At 41.4% G+C, this 20658-nt stretch overlaps 1 protein-coding gene and 2 pseudogenes across 2 annotated transcripts; all 3 read left to right on the top strand.

The window, feature by feature from the left end:
* Positions 1–3: 3 nt before the first annotated feature.
* Positions 4–20636, top strand: LOC145490739 (twinkle mtDNA helicase-like). Of its 2 annotated transcripts, XM_081469828.1 has the most exons (17): positions 4–1414; positions 4370–4537; positions 4658–4711; positions 5041–5186; positions 5990–6044; positions 6494–6595; positions 8010–8131; positions 9849–9897; positions 10680–10751; positions 11034–11090; positions 11254–11388; positions 11929–12002; positions 12725–12839; positions 12949–13028; positions 13159–13264; positions 19092–19211; positions 19822–20636. In XM_081469828.1, exons 1-17 carry the CDS (start codon positions 938–940, stop codon positions 20332–20334), a joined length of 2445 nt encoding a protein of 814 aa, XP_081325954.1. In that variant the 5' UTR covers positions 4–937; the 3' UTR covers positions 20335–20636. The 2 variants fall into 2 exon arrangements, with proteins under 2 accessions (XP_081325954.1, XP_081325955.1); XM_081469829.1 differs by lacking the exon at positions 11254–11388.
* LOC145490745 (uncharacterized) lies at positions 13458–14960 on the top strand (annotated as a pseudogene).
* Positions 15473–18365, top strand: LOC145490740 (uncharacterized; annotated as a pseudogene).
* Positions 20637–20658: the final 22 nt, after the last annotated feature.

Genomic DNA, 20658 nt, shown 5'->3' on the forward strand with positions numbered 1-20658 from the left:
AATTTGGACAAATTCGGGTAATTTTTACCTTGGGGATTTCCGGTCAGATTTACTGGTACATCACAGTTATTACAAAGTGAAATTAATTAAGTTTTTTCTTACATGGATATCTTCTCAATTCTTAAATAATCAGCTTCTAATACCCATAAACAATAAAGTTCAAACTGTTAAACACCTTGTTTTATTTTGGTGTTTCACCTATGTCCGAGGTATAAGAAGCCCAAAAATACATTGTTTATTATCCAATATATTCGCTTAACACGCTTAAGGTATCTACAATTCGAGGTGACACTACTCCACTGCCATTATGGAAACCCCGAAAAATGTATTAAATCTATTAACTCAAGAAGCTCAAAAAACAGCTCTTTAACTTTTAGAAAGAGATTATCAAGGTGAGAGAGTCAGTCCCCACACAAGCAAAGGAGCTCCGGCTGTCGCTTTGGTTGGAGACGTCGTCGTCGTAGGGCGTACCTAAGAAGGGTTGCATGGTTTTCTATTTCTATGCATGCATGTGGTTCTGTTCCTATACTGAGTTATGGTGCTCCGCTTAGCGGCCGTTGGGACGAAAATAGCTGTTGTTGTACTTGTGGCCTTCTTAAATGTCTCGCGTGGGCGACCTGGGACGAGGGTATTCCTTTTACCCACGTACCCCACTCGGGATGGGAGGCAATTTGTGGCCTGCAGAGCTCAGAGCGCTTGTTTTGAAGACAGACAGGTTTTTAGGCTCGGTTTATTTGGCCACGTATTGATAATTTGTATTAATTAAAGCTATTTAAAGATGTGTGAACATGGAAGGCGATTTTTAGAAAAGCCTATTCCGCTGCCCCTATGATGTTTTAGTCCCCTACCCCTCCGTGGTGCTGCACATATAGATCTCGAATCTGGTAATGGCGGCCAAGTATGATTTTCAGCGTTTGCTAAGGTTTTCGCTCTCTAAATGTTGTTGATCTCACAGTATGCCTGTTTAATGATGGCTTACAGATTAAATCGCATGCTGCTGTTTTCTTTGTGTTCTGATGTGGCTAAAAATGGGAGGAATACGTGGAATTCCTTCCGAAGTTGTTGCACGTGTTTGCAGCGACCTAACGATCAACCAAAACAGTTTACATCGAACAACAGGAACTGTCTTGTTAAACCAAGAGGTGTCCAACAAGCTGCAAGGAGGAACCACCAGACCTTGCCAAGTGATTTTAGTGCACACTTACCAAGTTTAAAACAGATGGAGCATTTCTTATCGAGCCGTAAAGTTTTGTTCCAGCATGGGCACACGTCACTGATAGCAAGTTGTCCATTTTGTGCTAGTAAAGAGGAGGGAACAGATAGAGCAAAAACATTCACACTGTACATCAATAAGACTACTGGAAGTCATTTTTGCAGTAACTGTGGCTCATCTGGGAGTTGGAGACAATTTAAGGTACATAATTAAGCACCACCCCGGGAAATGGCGGGAACTTCGACTTTTGATGAGCAAAATGCGTGGCAAAATGTTTACATAATGCAAAATGTCCAGGTAATCTCTTGGACCCTCTTGCAGGATGATCAAAAGTTAATACAACTTTTTGCTGTAGAATTCAGCACGTGCAATTTGAAGGATGTATTGAATTTGCTTTTGGTTAAGAGCTTTTGACTTCTACACTGTGCATATATTGACAAGCTTATCACCCTCTCGGAGTGTGGGGGGTACTTGGATCAATTTTTGCTGGGTATGTGCTGCTGACCTGTGGCTTCTCAGAACCCCTACCCTATTATGGTCTATTTTGAATCCCTACTTGCCAGAATTTTCTTACCCCCTAAATCCCGAAAATGTGTGACCCATTGAGAATGCAACATGTTATATTCAATACAGTCGTGAAAATGCAACCCTATCTGTGAGCTGCTAGTAAAGCGGGCATTAGAAGATGAGTGGAAAGAGAGACTGCAATGGTTTCATACAACATTTTGGATGCCTGGCACTCTGGTGATGGAGTAATTCTATTGGTCGGTCTACAAAGTTATAACGCACATCTGTCAGTAACCTTTATAAGTGACATGCAGTGCATGACAAACTCTGTTGTAATGTTTGTCTCCTACAGTGTGACTCCTGCAGTTCGTGACATAATTGCCACTCCATTTTTAATTTTAATCTTGCGACCTTTTTATTGGTGTTATGTTTCACACTTGTTTTTGAAGGACTGTGGTATTAGGAGGACTTTAAAGTAGAGTAGAGCACAGGCAACCGGAGCTCTCAATGTTATCCTTTTTTTTTCACTTTTATGCGAACGGTCAGCCTAATGTGACATATGGCATACACTATTACATAACGACCGAATTTGACTACGCCAAACATGACTCTGGCCTTGCAGCATATGGAGGTGTTGTGTTACAACGGTTTGAATTTATAAAGGTTTTTATGAGAATGCAACGGCTTTGCTTGAAAAGTCAATTATTCTTATATTTTGTGAATAAAATCTACTTACCCTGTTACTATGTTGTATTCTTTGTTGTTTGCCGTCTGCTCAGGCCGATCTAATGCGATTTCGGCAAGTTATCATTCTGTGGGTTTCCACTACTAAAAGAAAGACAAGGCTGGACACTGATTTCCGGAGTGCCCGCTGCTCAAAGTGAATAAATCCACTGAAAATAACCCTTCTGGGTCAATTCCTTCATAGAATCAAAGAAGAGATGTTGAAGTTCCATGTCAGTTCACTCGCTAGGCGATTCCGTCCACAATGCCTTCGCAACGATACATTTATTTCGAGAGTGGTTCGCTCGCAAATTCAAAAACAGCCGCTTCACAAAAGTTAGGACACTTTCGCGGTGTTGGGTAACTGTAATTAGCCCAACCAGGGGTATTCAGCAACGATTTGTCAACAGTCAAACCAAAATGCTCTCTGGGTACCCTCATGCTTTATTTGTGAAACCCATAAAGGGAGTACCTGGTTACCCGCATAGCATTTTGATTTGACTGTTGACAAATCATTACTGACTACCCTGCAGTCGGAGGTTGCATTCTCATACAAAACTTTATAAATTCAAACCGTTGTAACACAACACCTCCATATGCTGCAAGGCAAGAGTCACGTTTCGCGTAGTCAAATTCGGTCGTTATGTAATAGTGTATGCCATAGGTCACGTTAGGCTGAACGTTCGCATAAAAGTGAAAAAAAAGGATAACATTGGGAGCTTGGGTCGCCTGTGAGTAGAGCTGTTTTAATGAGCAGTATGAAAATTCTTGACAGGTCATAGGTCTGGTTTCAGCTGCAATCTGTTGAAACATTCATCGCATCTTACCAGATATAACTTTGATCAATTTTCATAAAAAATCAGACACCGGAGTGTCATAGTCAAAAAAGGCAGAGGCATTGTGATGTGACCTGTCAAAGTAGCATCCAAAATGTTGTATGAAACCATTGCAGTCTCTCTTTTCGCTCGTCTTCCGATGCCCACGCTACTAGCTGCTTGTGGCATCACTGCTCGCCTCTTGCACGTCATGCTCACAGTGACACTCGCATGCTCACTTGTTTTGCATTCTTCCTCATGGATCTTTGAGAAAAAGAGAGACTGCTCACAGTCTAGGACAAATTTGAAATATGCACTTGTTAAACAGAGTTTAGGTTGTTGTTACCTTTTTTAAAAAGTTTGTTAACAAGTTGTTTAAAAATTCTTCCCTCAAAATTATTCCTGTATAAAGGTGCTAAGAAATTTGATAGGTTCGATCTACAGTGATTTGTTAAGTTGATTTAGTTAAAGCAAAGCTTATTTGAAAAATATCAGACCAAGGACAAAATGGATGAACCATCAAATACCCTGATAATCCAATTTATCACCCTCATTACAGACCGCTCCATTTTCATTTAAGGAGTTCTGGTTCAGTGCTAACAGTCTGCATTGTTCAGTAATTTTGCCAAGTCCCTTTTCCTGTGTCAGTGGCTATAGAGATGTTCAACAAACTGAGGATATGTTATATGACAAAAACATGACATATCACATATCTTCTGTTGACCTTATTGCAAATTGAGAAAGTCTGTGGCAAAATAAATTATTTTGTTTATTTTGTTGATAGAGGTAAATTAACCACTGTGTTCTGTAGTCTATGAAGCTGACATTTCAAGTGCTGGCCCTAAAGGATTTAAACCAGACATTGGGCCACTGTTTTAAATTGATCATGATCATTAAGGCCACAACAAACAAGAAAACATTTTTGCTCAAAATGTTTCTAAGCAAGAAGAGGTGCAAGGGAAAGGTTTTGTTGTTTCAAGGTTTTCTTCCTCTTATTATTTTCCCAAGCCATCCTTTCCTGGGAAAAAAGAACTTGATCTCACTGTACCTATACAGGACATGCATATATGTGCAATTATTTCTGATTTCTCTTTAACCATATGTTTTGTAGATGGCTTTACAAGAGGGACCCAGTAAAGAGAGTATCAAACCTTGTGCAAGTGATAGTCATTCTAAATGCAGTGATGACCTATCCAGCCAAATATGGGAAAGGTCCACACCACTGACTCAATGCAATGATGATGTGTGGGAGAAGTTCATAACACAATTCTCAATAAAGGTGTGTTCATCGGTTTCACAGTGATTCCAGTGTACAAAGAAGATGTGAAACATTAGGTAACCAAAAACTAGGTTGATTTCGATCTTTTGTTTCATTTACTTTGTATCTTAACCTTTACAGGAATTGAGAAAGGATATGTTGGAAAAGTTTCAAGTCAGAATTACTGAGCATGAGGTAGTGAATTTAATGTTTGTGTAAATTGAAATAATGTTGTTTAAATGTTCAGTGCCAATAATTCCCAAACTAAACCTCCAGTGTTAATTTTTTAAATGGAACAAAACTGTCCTGGAAATAATGCATGTTTTAAGTTTTACAATAATTATTATTAATTTTCCTGAGAGACCATTTCCAAATTATCCTAAGTGGAAGTGCCAACATTATATTGTATACACATGTATGTTCTCAGTAGGGTATTAACTGTATGTATAGACCCACTGAAACTAGAGTAAAAGCGGATTTGCATATATTATTGTTAATATATATTCCCCTCTGTCAATTAATAGTTTAAGGAGCCTAATGGAAAGACCAAGGAACATGATTGCATATTGTTCCCCTGGTATGATTCTGCCAGGTCAGTGGTGAAGGGCATCAAGCTTGTAAAGCTGCAGGGATCTGACTCATCTGATTCAAGCATTGCTATAGAACCTCGGTAAGAATACTGTCAGTTTCCAAGACAACAATGTGGAGCATACAATTATGTGATGTAGGAGGCCAGGTATAGGTTCAATCACATTCACACTCTGCTGCCACAAACTCAGTCTAGAAGAGCACATGCGTTAGAACTGTGGAGTTGATTCACTACTTTCCTCAAGTAGAATAACAGCATTACTAATTTACAAGTGGCTGTTACAGTCTCTTGTAATGTGTTGACTACAGTTACACCATTGACTGGAGATATTCCATTAGCAATCAGCTCTTTCCCTGTCTGAAGAAATATGTATTGAACTACTTAACCAATACATGTAGATTCCCTGGTGCCACGTGTCTGTTCAGGAATAGATCATAGATGACGTCAAAATGTGGTAAGAACAAAAAAAGTGGAGCATGAGCTGTTAGGCGAGTGTGTTACTTATAAATATTCTTACTGCATTTTGACATCTTCTGTGATCTATTACTGAACAGATGTACGGCAACATGGACTCTACTTGTTTTATATAATAAGGAGACATCAAAGAATATTAATTACATCAACTATGCTTCTGTCCTCCAACAGATCATAAGTAAGAACCAATCAACATGTGAGAATAATTTGCCTTATTATATATAAAGAAGTAGATTTTGGCATCAGTCTGTTTCATTGTCTGAGACTTGATTAAAATGAATAATAATCAGTACAGAAACTCTTTATTTCCTCTGTTGAGTTCACCACTTTATTCAGTTTCAACTGCACAATCAGTTACTGTTGTTGATTAAAATGGAGTCTTAATTTTTGTAACATTTTCTTTGTTATAGTCAGGGTTTCTTGGGACTGTTTGGTTGGAATACAGTAGATGCTGAAGCTAAAGAGGTTGGTTACACCAACAGTTCAATTATAAAAATGGGTATCACCAAGCAAAATTTGAGCTGAGGCGTGCGATGCATACCATTTGGCAGAGACCAAGGGCCACTCACAGTCACATGTTTGCCTCTTCTCGAGTGGTGCCATTAGAGTCAGTGAAATCAGCCACTGGGAAAGATAGTTCAGGAACATCACCTGTATTAATTAACTGTTGCTATGGTAACCTATTATGCCATAAAATTACCATTATTGCATTGTCAAATGGCTGGGCATTTATGCAATACCACTATTGTAGCATCATAATTTTGTTAACAGTTGTAATATTCATCCATCAAAGTATAACTGTTGGAAAAGCGCTGGGAACCTGCTGCCAGCCTTCATAATAAAATTATTGAGACATGTCCATGCATCATGGGTTTTTGAGTAAGTAAATCTTACTTTATTTTGGTCAATTTTAGGTTGTGTTGACATTAACAGAGTTTGATGCTATTGCTGTAAGTCAGTCAACATCCTATCCAGCTATTTGTCTTCCACTGGGAGCAAATTCTCTCCCTCTTGAGGTTTGTAGACTTATAATTATGCTGTTGTTGAAACTAAAATTTTGTGTTTGAAATGTTTTAAACCAGTTCTGTTTGACTTTGTGTAGGTAATATTGATGCAAATCAGAGTACCAAAATATTGGTATTACACACGCTTTCAGTGTTATGTGCATAGGCAACATCTTTCGACCATTTTTCGACATGCTATCTCTTGATGTGCTATGCAACCTGGCCTATGTCAAAAATGTGAGCACAACGGACTTCTTTTATATGGTTGAACTCAACTTTAGTCTTGAAAGAATAAGGCTAGGAGTATTAAGGAGTCATTCTGTGAGAGATGAATAGACTGTTTTGAAAGCGGGTGCAAATGTGGAATGATGTAATAAAATGATGCAAGATGTCTTGGTTGAATAGTCCAGGAGCTGGCAATTATGGGTAAAAGAATGCTCCTGAAATGAGAACCCTTGACCAATCTCTACAATGCTAAATTCAATTCAAATTTTTTTTTTTTAATTATTGTTTTGTCTCTGTGGTTTTTACCCCTTCCTTTTTGTTGAAATCGTAATCATTGAAGTAATCAATAATAGATAGAGAGGCTTATGCAGAGCAGTAATTTTCTAACACTTAAGCAATAGCTGTCAACTTTCTTAAGTGCCAAACTAAAGAATTTGTAAAACGTTGTACATTATATACACTAATCACAGTCATATGATCAGACATGGCAATCCCATAACTTGTTTTGAGCTATAAGCAGTTTAAAAGCTGACATTAAAGGTTTTTTCAGCAAGATGACCAAAACTTGTTGTGAATTACCATTTATTATACAGGTAACATCAATTATTAGAAAACAGTCCTAAGAAAATAAGTGCGCTGATTGGTTAAAAATTGTCTTTCTATGACTCAATAGTAACACAGATTCAACTAGCATGAACTGTTGACGTAATGATGGTGCGAGCAAAGAGAATTTGCATTTTGATAATCAAAGTTGACATGTTGTGTTCCTTTTTTTGTTGTTGTGGTGTTTTCTAAAAGAAATAGAAAACATGCTCTCCATGTTTCTATCGAGTTATAGAAACACTCATGAAAGTTTGGGAGAACTTGAAACACTCACCTGTGGCTCGTGTTCCCACAGCATTTCTCATTCTCCCAAACTTCCATTCGTGTTTCTATAACTCGATAAGAAAAATGGTACATGTTGTTTATTTCTTAAATAAAGAATGTTAGTACTGGTCAATCAAACTTAGAATTGCTGAAGGTTGCTGGAAACCAACTCCAGCCACCTTAAAATAACAATTTATTAATTGTTCTAAAAGTTAGGCAGTGAATAATATGCTGTAGTAGTTAATTTTGTTGGCTTACTGCTGTTAAAATCTTCGACAAGATCTCTTTCTGTCTTAATTTGACTGTTTAATAAACCGACTGTGCCTGTCCTCAGGTTCTTCCGCAACTTGAACAATTTGAGAAAATTATTCTTTGGTTTGGAAATGACATTGTGTCACGGCACGCTGCAAATCAGTTTGCAAAGAAGTTAAACTTGCAGAGGTGTTTCCTTGTCAGGTATGTTCCTACCACCACCTGTACCACTCTTATATGTTCTTTTTATCTTGAAAATAGGTAACTTTTGTTGGCAGAATTTGTGCCTGCATGTCACATAATATTATTACTGCTTATATGGAGCATATCGTGGGCTTATTGCTGCCATTATAGAGGAGCTCCAACGGCCCAAAGGTCTGCCAAGCAGAGCACCGTATTAACATAGGATTTTCTCATGGTTATCTTGGTTAGCACTATTGCTCGTGGGCGTGCATGCACCATGATGACAATGTCACACAACATGGCAGACATACTCCTGCTAATGCAGTAGGTTGACATAAGGAAGTGCAGCCTTGGTTTATAGCACACTTCTTTGATATTGGAGATCAATTGACACCACTCAAAACAAGGTATCCACTGACCAGTATCATGTGACCATATCGCAGGCTTGAGTTTAGAGCTCATAGAGATCACATGGTTTTCTGAAGTTAGCTGCTGACCAAGTGCTGGTTTTTCGATTGGATCACAGGCTCAAGCCAGGTTAACTTGTTGTAATCAGGGCAGGGTTGTTCAGAAGCTGGTTAATGCTAACTCAGAATTAAAAGTTAACCAAAGTATCAATTTTTATTGTATAAAAATGTTTTCCACTGCTTATGTTTTGTGTAGTTTGAGATTATTCAAACTCAAAACAGAAGTCCAAACAGTATAAATAGAAAACCTCATCACAAAGTTACAAAATAATTGAGCTTTGAACCAGTCAAGGAGCTCAGCTTTCAGGCTTGGCTAAATCTATATATTATTATTTTAACAGCTTTATTCCCATACTAGATTAAAGTTAACTAATTTATTTAGCACATAAGACAATATACAACTAAGCACTGGGTTACCAGGTTGAAATTTGTTAACTTCAAGGTAACAAAACCAAAGCGTGTCAGTTACTTTGGGATAATCCTGATCAAGATCAATGATTCTCAAACTCATTAATTATTTGTCAAGTTAAAACAAGAAAGTTACAGACTTAATTAACATAAATTTTGCCGATTTTATTTCTCCATTTACTCCAGACCTTAGTTTTTGTTTCGATTGGGAAGATTTATCAATCACTCAAGACACTGTTTCATAGGCTACCCAAACACCTCGAATTTCTTCAAACATACTCCGCTGTGTGTGGTTACTTCAAGATCACTCAGATTATGTTTCATCAAAGGAACTGATGAATCTTTTTACAGAGTGGGCTGATCATCACTTTCTGCGATGCATTACAATCAGAGTGATGTTGGATCATTAATCTTGAATAAAATATTACTGTTTTGCATAAAATAACGAGAATATACTCACCTTTCCTGGTTTCTGTTGTCCATTAGGCCTATTTCATTGTTTTTTGGGGGGGTTTGAGGTGTTTGTCACAGCTTTAAGCTATTACAAACACCTACAAACCTTCCAGAAAACATTTTATTTCATTGTGCGATTTTATCCTTTGTTATTTTAAATTCCATACAATGACTTGTAAAGCGTTCAAATTCTAAACGGCCCAATGTGTAACACAATCCCGTGCACTTTGATCGTTTCCTCGAATCGTGAGTTTGGGACGCTTGTGACGAGACAAAAATGGGCAAAAATAGATCACAAGTTGCAGTTACAGTGTCAGAAGTCCATTTCCTGTTGTTTCCTTCTTATTATTAATGTACTTAAATAATATAGAGTTACTTGGAAAGGCTATTGATTCTCTTTTCTTGATCAGACCAACTGGTGATAACACTCCAGCAAATGCTTTAGATGCTTTGAATATGGTAAGTCTGTTGAGGATAAGCGATATGTACCATTAGGGCTACTTGTTTAGCTGCAATTTTTTTATTTAGTTTTTATTTACTTTAACTGTCTTTCTTTTTCAAACCAAATCATGTAATCCTGCCATACTGGCTGTACTACTATACCTACAGTTGCAGTACCAAGAGAAACAAAAAGGTGATACTTTACAAACTTAATCGCCTTCCAACTGCTTAAGTTTTGCACTTTAAAACTAATTTATTCACGTCCTGTAACATAAGCAACCAAGGAACTTTAAGTTCATGAAGAACTAACACCAAATTTATCATCAAACCTTGACAGCCAGTGGCATTACAGAGAAACTGTAATGTAACTGCAGCTCAGGGTAACGATGTCTTAATTTACATTGACTGATTACTACCAAGTCTGACAAACAATGTTTCATCTCAAGCTCTGGCCAAATGATCACAGCATTTCAACCAAGCATATCGCAACATTGTTGGGCGCTACATGTTGTGCGCCTTTGGCCACCTTGTGATGTGTTGGGACATGTTGGGTGTTGTTGGTTTAAGTTTGATCATTTTCAACAATAGGTTGTCCAACATTGTTGCGATGTTGCATTGAAATGTTGTGATCGTTTGGCTGGGGCTTCACCCTGCAGATCACTTCTATTCAGGGTGTCAAGAATTATCATGAACAACATTCCTTTTCAGCACTGCCCTCAGCTTCACCATGACACTTGACAAATTGATTGTTTACATGTACATACTGGTATATATAAGAAGCACATATTTCTTTTCCTCAGGGTTGTGACCTTCCATCCTTAGTTTCCAAAGCTCAACCAATCAGCCACGAGAAAATCACTACTTTTCATCAGGTGTGGTCTTCAGGTTCCTAATAGTAAATTCTTCATTTTGTTTTTAATCTGCTTTGGTTGTTTTCTGAGAGTATTTGATGTCTATCAGTTAAAATAGACCATTACTGCTGTGCCATACTTGTTGAAGATTGATTTCTTAGTGGTTCAAAACTTAATTCTTTCTTCCCTAAGCTTTCGTACTTGGAGTTTGAATTAGATAATGTGATCTTTTTTTTCTGTGATGTGTTTGGTTAATTTCTTTGTGTTTTGTAATTTTAAACGTCTTTGTATTGCTTTCAACAGTTGCGAGGTGAAGTGTTTGATCAATTTGTTAATGCAGATCAAGTGGCTGGAGTGAAGGTTTGTAACTATCTTCTGCCATTATGAACATGCAATCTGAGAACAAGAGAAAATATTGATCATGTTCAAACAACAGCATTGTTTTTCAATAAAGTGCTTTCAGTTTTTCACCTTAAGGTTTTGAAAATGCATAAATGCTTATCAGTAATCTGTATTTTCATAGTGGACCCGATTTCCGAAATTAAACAGCGTTCTAAAAGGTTTGAGGCGAGGAGAAGTGACAGTTTTTACTGGACCAACCGGCGCTGGAAAAACCACCCTACTGAGTGAAATGTCCCTTGACCTCTGTATGCAGGGGGTGGGTAGAATTTTAAACAGTTTTATAATGTAACTCACTGTGCAGAAGGGCCTACTGGATGGAAAAATACATACATTTAGGAAGGTCTGTGCAACATCATGAGCAAAGTATTTAATTTTCCGATTGCCCAGCGTGACCTACATATGATGAGTAACTTAACATCACACCATCTTTATTGATTGTGATGTCGTTTTAAATTGTTCGGCTTTCAAATTTTTGCCTTGAACTTGGCCAGAGAGGTTTTCCAGACTGGCTCCTCTTTAGCCCATCTACACATTCGATTGTAGGGCTGTCCGTTGGTATGATCATATATCACTAAAAAGTCATGTATCGACCTTTAGAGTGAAAAAATGCGAAACTCCACTTGAAACCCAGAACAGTGTCTTTTTTCTAAACTCAGAAATTGCCAGTACAAAATGTCTGTGATGAGGTATTTTTAGAAAAGTAAACGTTTATCCATTTGAATTTTTAATTTCTTGTAAAGGGTAGTTTTGACATTGTTTACTGAACGAGTGTGTTTTACTTGACATATTTGTTTAGGTGAACACGCTGTGGGGAAGTTTTGAGATTCGTAATGTGCGCCTTGTAAAAATGATGATGTGTCAGTATTCAGGGTAAGCCGTTAAGATCGCTGATTAATGCATGTACTAGCAGATTAAAAAAAAATCGCTATTAAAATAGCCTATCGCAAAATTATATTAATTGTTTAGGTTTCGGCTTCTTTCAATAGCATAGCAAGTTGTTTTGATCAGTGAGGCTACAATATGGTTTTAGGACACACTCTGCTCCAAACTAATAAATAACAAAATTAGTGAAATATTTGGGAACAATACTTCACGCCCATCGTTTAACGCAAAGGGTTGCCTCAAGTACATGTGTCTGAGTTGATATAAATGAGACCTAAAAGTCCCCACTACACTCCTCTACGTATAATACTATTTGTAAACTTGAAGAGCACTGTCTTTTTGTAATCTTTGTAATCGTGATTTTTTTTACGAGTTCCATAGACATGTATGCCGCGAGTGAAATGTTCGCAAGGATGGAATAAAAGATTTCTGATTTCGGTACAGGTTTTGATAATTATAGTAGCTATGTATCGTTATGCGTTTTCCATTTTGCTGGGTACCTTGACTAGAACAACAGAGCGTCATAACATTCAAGTTTTGAAGTACGATGTTCAGGAAAACAGACTGCAAAAAGAAAATTGAATAATTTAAAGCAGGCCGGAATCTGTACTGCTTTTCTCAACCGCTTAAAAAAAATCAGTGAATACCGAAGAATACTAAGGGAAGTGATAGTGTAATACTATAGGTGATGTAATTCATTTCTCCCTCAGGTTGAATTTGGAGAAACAGGTTGAGCAATTTCAGTACTGGGCAGACAGTTTCGAGATGCTACCAATGTACTTCATGTGTTTCTACGGAGCTCAGAATATCGAAACAGTTGTTGAGGTAAGTAACGCTCGCTGTTCACCCCTACTGTCGCAGTTAGTCATTTAGTGGTAAGGTGGATTTTTTTCCTAAAAATGATGAGAACTTCAATATAGTTTTTCCTTTCCAGACTATGACTCATGCTGCTTATGTATACGATATTGAACACGTCATCGTGGACAACCTGCAGTTTATGACGTCATATGTTAGGTACAGCATTATGTGAAATGTTTCTCTTGAAAACGTTGGTCAGTTGACCTCTTTTATCTTTTCACCTCACTCCAAGAAGAACTTTATTTTTTACACCCTAAGAAGTTGTTTTTTTGCAATTTCCTTTCAGCCGTGGGGACGATCGATTTTTTACCCAGAATCATGTTATTTCTGCACTGAGGAATTTTGCGAGCACCAAAAACGTGCATGTTACGTTGGTCATTCACCCAAGAAAGGTTTGTCAACGTGCACATTTGAATATCCATGTCTGTATGTCACGTACGTATATGTATGTCTGCAGATATACCGCATACTTTTCAATTGTGGTTTTACCGTTTTGTCTTTGCAAAAATATTGGAGATTGTCAGAATTTTCGTTGTGTGCTGGCAACGTTACTGTGGGAAATTAAGAATTGGTGAACGCTATTCAGAAATTAGAGCAGTCCCATAATGAATAGATGTTTTAGTTCAGATTTCCTGGAAACTCCCAAAACGTTTTTAAATGTGGCTAAATATGATTTAGGCAAAGTTAGACTCGAACCAATGCAGTCAGCGGTTTCCCCTTTTACAGTACGTGACTTGCGGGGCGGCCCTTTGGAGATTTGCAGGGCTGTTGTCTCACGTTGCATTGCACGTATTGAGCTGCCAGCTGATCGTTGCGGATCATTTGCTTTGTACTTTGGCGAATCTTTGCGGATTCTCGCTCTAAGTACCGCTTGTTTTTGTCGCTGTTTGACGTGATGCACACCAGAAACACGCTTAACAGCTGGTCGGCGGCTTACGATGCCTTGTCTCTCGTGCCGGAGTCCAAGGAAATTCCTCCGCCACCAGTTTCAACGCCATTGGATTCTAGTGTGGCCTCAACAGCTGCGTCCACTACTCCTTCATCTGTTTTATCACCAACGTCTCCCGCCTTTCTGGCCGCCGTCGCAAACGCCGTCCAGCAAGTACTTTCGGCCCAGCCAGTCGCAGGCCGTCCTAATTCTAGTTCTTCCACGAGCGTGGCCATTTCCGGAGGCGTTTCTGCTCCGCTGGCTAATCCTAGCCAACTTGTCGCCCAAGCCTCGTCTTTTGCCACTTCTGGCTTTGGCTTTGCATCCTCTTCACCGGCCACGGCGACTCCTCTTGCTTCAGGAAGGCCAAATAATTTTGTTGTCCCTACCTTTGTGTCGACCTTCTCCGCTCCAATTCCGTCGCTCGCTCTCTCGGCATCTTCTAGCACTATCAATGCGGCTTTGCCTTCGAGCGCCGTTAGCGCTACACCGTTGGCTCCGTTGCCTGTTTTGCATCAGCCATTCGTGGTGGGCCCTGGGTTTTCCCCCGTTCCAGCAATGTTAGTCAGTCAGATCGTGTGGCTGAGAAGTTCGTTGAACTCCACGAGTTGCTGCCCTCGAACATTGTTCTCACAGAGCCTGAGCCTCAGTTGCTGTTCGATGGGCGCCTTGTGTTAACGTCCCCGCCGAAGAAACCTAAGCGGCGCATCGAAGATATTTCCACATGGTTGGAGGCTTTCTCTGTTTACTGCCTTATCATCGTGTCGTACTTCCCTCATCGCTGGAAAGATCTCTTGCAGTATCAACTCCTGATACTCCGCACATATCGCCAGTTCTCCGGTCTCAACTAAACAGTACGCTGTTCAGCTTTCACTCGGCTGGCTGGTCCTCGTGCTCTCCCCGCGATTCTTCGGATGGCCAAAACGAGCCCCGCGGTGCTGCTTCTTCGCAGATCATTTGCAAATCGTGGAACCGGGGTCATTGCGTAGCTCCCTCAGCGTTGTGCCGTTTTGCTCACAAATGTGCCAGCTGTCATGGCCCGCACCACGCTGGAGCTCTCCCACCTGAGACGCCCACCAAGCCCAGCTTGTCCTCTAAGTGTTCTCCTGACTCTCCGCTTCCCTGGTCCAGCAGCAAGTCCCATCGTGTGTAGACTCGCCCACCCCCCCTCTTGTGCTGTTTCCATTATTGAGTATTTTTGCCCCAGTTTTTTGGCCATGCCCCTTAGGGATCCAGGACTAAATGCTGTATTTGCAGCCGTTGTCATGTTATTAAAATTGATTGTTTCTTTTGTTACCTTGTCTGTTCATCTGTGTAATTCCGGGGGTTCTGGGAGGGCTATTTAGGCCTTCTTGGGGCTGTGATTTACCGGCAGTTGTGTCTCCTGTTCTTTTTCCTTCCTAGTCAGACCCCCCCAGTTTCTGCAGTCACCCCCTTGCAAGCAGAGCAGTTTGCCTGGGAGTTGCGGTTTCATCCCAACCGGCAGAAGGTCAATTTTGTGTTAAATGGACTACGCCATGGGTTTCATTTGGGTTTTTCTCCTCCCAATAGCTCAAGTCCACAAAGAAAAACAAGCCATCCGCAGCTCAACATCCCCCTGTGGTCGACCAGTATTTGGCCAACGAGGTTTCCCTAGGTAGGGTGGCAGGTCCTTTCAGTGTTCCTCACTACCCGAATCTTCATGTTAGCAGCTTTGGGGTTATTCCCAAAAGAGGCCAAACAGGGAAATGGCGCCTCATCGTGGACCTTCCCTCCTCGGGGGGCTAGTGTCAACAGCCGGATTGACCCGGAGGAATTCACCCTTCATTACATTACAGTCGATCAGGTGATCCACCTAGTCTCCAAACTTGGTCCAGGGGCCCTCATGGCCAAATTTGATGTGGAGGCCGCCTACCGCAACGTGCCCGTACACCCCTCCCACTGCGTTCTTCTGGGGATGAAGTGGCACGACCAATTCTACGTGGACCTGGTTCTCCCCTTTGGCCTTCGATCAGCTCCATTTATTTTCAACTCCATCGCAGACATGGTGGAGTGGATCCTTGTCAATTCCTACCAGATTCCAGATCTCCTCCATTACTTGGACGACTTCATTACTGCAGATCCTGCCCAGTCCCTCCAGTGCGCACAGAATTTGGCTACTGCTCTGGAGGTGTGTCAACGGCTTGGTCTACCATTGCATCCTGGCAAGTGCGTGGGCCCCTCTACAGTGCTTGTTGTTTTGGGTATTGAGCTTGACTCTGTCAACCAAGTGGTACGTCTCCCCCAGGAGAAGTTGTTACCGCTGCAAAATCTGATCGGTTCTTGGCTCCCTCGAAAATGGTGCAACAGACGTGAGCTTGAATCCCTTATTGGACACTTGCATCACGCCGTCAAGGTGGTCTGGTCGGGAAGGACATTCTTACGCCGCATGATTGACCTGTTATGCTGCTTTCAGAGGAGAGATCACCCCATTCGTCTTAACCGAGAATTTCATCTGGATCTTCTATGGTGGCACCAGTTCTTGGAGGATTGGCACGGCGTTAGCTTCTGGCTCTTCCCAGGACTGCTGCCCGAGGCTGATGTTGAAGTGTCATCTGATGCTGTAGGCTCGATCGGCTATGGAGCATACATGAAGGGCCACTGGTTTGCTGGCTCCTGGGCTCCGTCCCAGCAGCCACAGTCTATTGCCTACAAGGAGCTCTTCCCTATAGTTCTCGCAGCTCATGTCTGGGGAAATTTTTGGGTCAAGAAACATGTCCTGTTCCGCTCTGACAACGACGCAGTATTCCACATCTTAAATACCAGAACGTCAAGAGTGCCTTGCCTAATGTGGTTGCTGTTGCAGTCTGTTATTTTCCGCTGCGCGTCACAGCTTCTCCTTTTCGTCCCAACATGTACCTGGTGTTAACAATCAATTAACTGATGCCTTATCTTCCCACGGTGGTACCCCTCGAACTCCTGGCACATTTGACATCTCCGCCTTAGAACAGCAGTGCTACTCCTTCTTGACCCAAGGCCTTGCCCCCTCTACGCATCGATCTTATGCATCGGCCTAAGCTCAGTTTATCTCTTTCTGCACTCAACTTCGTAAACTCCATTCCTCGGGTTCTCCGTGTCCAGCTGACGAATGGATGCTGTGCCTTTTTGCTACCTTCTTGGCCAAACGAATTCAGCACTCCTCCATTAAGGTCTACTTGTCCGGGGTTAGAGCACTCCACATCGAACAGGGGTTTCCAGACCCCCTTGCCAACTGTCTCCGCCTTCAGAGGGTGGTCCGCAGTATCAAGCGCTGTCAGGGCTCCTCTTCTTCATCCCGCTTGCCTATTACCGATGACTTGATGTTACTGATTTGGCAGTCTCTGGATCTTCGTCTCACAGATCACCTCATGTTCTGGGCCGCTTGCTCCCTTGCATACTTTGGCTTTCTCTGCGCCTCAGAGTTCACAGTGCCCAGTCTGGCTAGCTTCTCTACATCACTTCATTTAGGAGTGCAAGACATTGCAGTGGATTCCTTGTCTGCGCCTGCGTGCATGCACATAAAGATCAAGGGCTCAAAGACTGATCCATTTAGGAAGGGTGCCTTTATCCACATTGGCCTTGGCCGGCTCCCACTCTGCGTGGTCCCCTCAGTGATGACATATCTCACTAGCAGAGGCGACAGTCCAGGTCCCTTGTTCCTGTTCCAGAATGGGCAGCCTCTTTCGCGTGCTTTGCTCACGGACTGGCTTCAGCAGATCCTGGTCTCCGCGAACATTCCAGGCAACTTCTCTAGCCACAGTTTCCGCATCGGGGCTGCCACTGTGGCGGCACGCTATGGAGTTCCTGATCACCTAATACAAGCCTTGGGTCGCTGGTCAAGCTCCGCCTATCAGCTTTACATCAGGACCCCGTCAGAGTCTTTAGCAGCCCTCTCCACTAAGCTGGCGTCTTCTCAGTGGCCATCAATCTCCCACTAGGGCTGCATCCACTTCCGCTGGCTGTGGACTACCAGATCATCGGGCTATTGTCAGGCCATTTGCCCAGCAGCACAGCGAACTTGCCCCCAAGCCAGATACCCTTCGCGGTTCCTGTGCCATTTTGCTCAATGCTGGCAAGGTTTCCTTTGGGTGGTTCCCGCTTCCAGGGTTGCCATGGATACCTCCCATTCCGCGTACGGCAAAGTTAGTTAGGCAAAGCTAGACTCGAACCAATGCAGTCAGCGGTTTCCCCTTTTACAGTACGTGACTTGCGGGGCGGCCCTTTGGAGATTTGCAGGGCTGTTGTCTCACATTGCATTGCACGTATTGTGCTGCCAGCTGATCGTTGCGGATCATTTGCTTTGTACTTTGGCGAATCTTTGCGGATTCTCGCCCCTTCCCGTCCCTCCCTCTTGGTTGCTGGTCTCTAAGTAAGTATGGGTCAGGTAAATTGTTTCCACTGATTCAATCAGTGTGACGGTGCCAGTTAGCTGCTGCTTTTGGGGGTGGTTCCCGCTTCCAGGGTTGCCATGGATACCTCCCATTCCGCGTACGGCTTCTGCTCCCCGTTAACCTTTCAGGCACCAGTTCCCAAGCTCATCTACTTAATTTCCTATTCCAATCAATCCTGATTCCAATGTATGAAGTAGTGCTTTAGAAATACTAGGAATTTTTTTCATTGACCAGAAAATTCAACGCTATGTTCTTCACACGCGTACGTGAAACTCGTTTGTGTCTTATATAAATGGTATTTTGTTATTAGCTGCCGTGTCTACCTAAGAAGGCACACAGTACGTAACTTGTCAGACATAATGGTCTACATTGAGTATGTCTAGGTAATACGACGCGTAAAACCCGTATATTGAGAAAGAAATGGTGAAGAAAGAAATAAAGGAGATGGTTGGTCGCTCGATTACAATTTTTTTTGCCTGAGCGGATTCCCAGTTTGCTGAAATAACTTTTTTGATTCATGCATGTCGTATTTAACTAGACGAGTGATTTGTCTCGGACGGATAATGCGTCTGATGTCAACACGTTTCATTTTCCGTATTTCCCTAGAAGTAAATTAAAAATGCGGCGATTTCAGTTTGCTACAAATCAATTCAGTAAATACAGCCGAACCTCCTCTGCCGGACACCTCATGTTGGCGGACATTTGCAGTAAGCGGACACTCGTCAAGGTCCCAGCTCTGCTAAATACAAACACTATATTTTAACCGCCAGTAGCCCTCTGGTTCCAACGGCGTCCGCTCGCGACAGGTTCAACTGTATCTATATCTTCAAGAAACTATTCTACCGAGTTGCAGTTACTAAGCGATGTTGAGCCCTTCTCGACGTTGTGTTATATTTTTCTCAGGAAAATGATGATGTTGAACTTCAAACAGCGTCTATTTTTGGAACAGCGAAAGCAAGCCAAGAAGCAGACAATGTGATCATACTTCAGAGCAAGAAAGGATCAGCCGAAAAATATCTGCAGGTTGTTTAACGTAGTTTAACATTCTTATCTTGGTTGTTTATTGTCAAATGTTGTAGACCATGTAGAAAAAGCATGTCCCTTAGTTGTAGCGTAAATAAGGCATTTCTTGTGGATGATAGGTTCCATTTGGCTTGGCAAGATCTTCCATTCTAGAAATGCAACAAGCGCTCGAGGAAAATCGAACATTTGGGCTCCATCCCCATGCAGTATCTATCAGAATTATTTTTATAAACCAGTTTCTAGCGTGACTGAAGTTATGAGCGAGTATTTACGACAGTAAATGACGGGTGGAAAAGCACTTTAAAAAGAATGGTGGGGTCGCCGACTCAGCTTGCAGCTAGCCGATTATGCTATCAGTTAAAGATCAGTCGCGGTATTTTGTCATTTTGACCACGCGCAAAATTGCCTTTAAAGTGAAAACCTGAAAATAGTAGTTTTCTAAGATAGAAAAACGCCACAGAGATAATAATAAACCATAAAGGAACAAGGATGGTTAAGGATGGAGAAGATTAACACGGATTACAAACCGACGAACTTGAAAAATTTAGGCTAAACGAACTTTTCAAGATGCGCAAACCAGTATTGATCATGTTGTTTGTCTTTAAAACAGGTCACGAAGAATCGCTTCGATGGCGTACTTGGTCGCGTCCCGTTAGACTTTGTCCGGGAATCTTTATCAATGTCAGGATTTGGCAAAACAGCCCAGCCAAAGAAACCAACACTGAAACTTGATAAGGCACATCCCCAGAAGCTCAAAGTAACTCGACTGGGAGCAGATGTAGATATTGCCAAGTTTTCAGCGCCTAAAATGGTTCGCACAAACAAAGTAGTTGACAGAAAATCAATTGCGCCAAAGCCTACTTCAACAGACAACAATGATAGTACAAAAGATGACCCAAAAGACGGCAATAAACAGGAAAATGGATTGAATGATGCGCTTGAGAAAAGAGACAGCGCCCCTGATGTGATATCAGCTAAAAAGAAGGAAAATGTGCAAAAAACGGTCAAGAAAATTCTAAGTGGAACGCGCTTGTTCACTAAAGCTGTAAATGGTCCTCGGAACAGTAAAGGTATATCTGAACAAGACAAGGCTATCAGAAAACCACAAAGCCACGAAATTTGACGGAAGTAACTACCAAACATACACTCCTGGAATGTTCAACGGAAATATGATGGAAATATGATGGAAATATGATGGAAAGTTGTTAAAACAGAGCTCTGATTGAAAAATGAAATTTGTTAAATACTAAATTGGTGTGGAGTTTGCGGTATCTCAAAATCTTCGATACACTGGACTATTCCGGTGACGTAGACAGTCTGTAGCGCAGTTTACACTCGGCGAGACTACTCAAAAATACGCCTTACAAGAAAAAACACCTGGCCAAAACACAAACTGACGGCATGGAAAGTTGTGATAAGATGGTTTCTTGGTTCCAGATTATTTTTC

This window comes from Orbicella franksi, chromosome 6 (assembly GCF_964199315.1).
Source record: "Orbicella franksi chromosome 6, jaOrbFran1.1, whole genome shotgun sequence".
NCBI classification, from domain to species: domain Eukaryota; kingdom Metazoa; phylum Cnidaria; class Anthozoa; order Scleractinia; family Merulinidae; genus Orbicella; species Orbicella franksi.

Excerpts from the sequence above, each read along its gene's own strand:
- LOC145490739 (XM_081469828.1), top strand. The coding sequence starts at position 938 with ATGTTGTTGATCTCACAGTATGCCTGTTTAATGATGGCTTACAGATTA. Across the intron at positions 6,596-8,009 it reads CAAATTCTCTCCCTCTTGAG|GTTCTTCCGCAACTTGAACA; the intron begins GTTTGTAGACTT and ends GCCTGTCCTCAG. Across the intron at positions 12,003-12,724 it reads ATGATGTGTCAGTATTCAGG|GTTGAATTTGGAGAAACAGG; the intron begins GTAAGCCGTTAA and ends TTTCTCCCTCAG.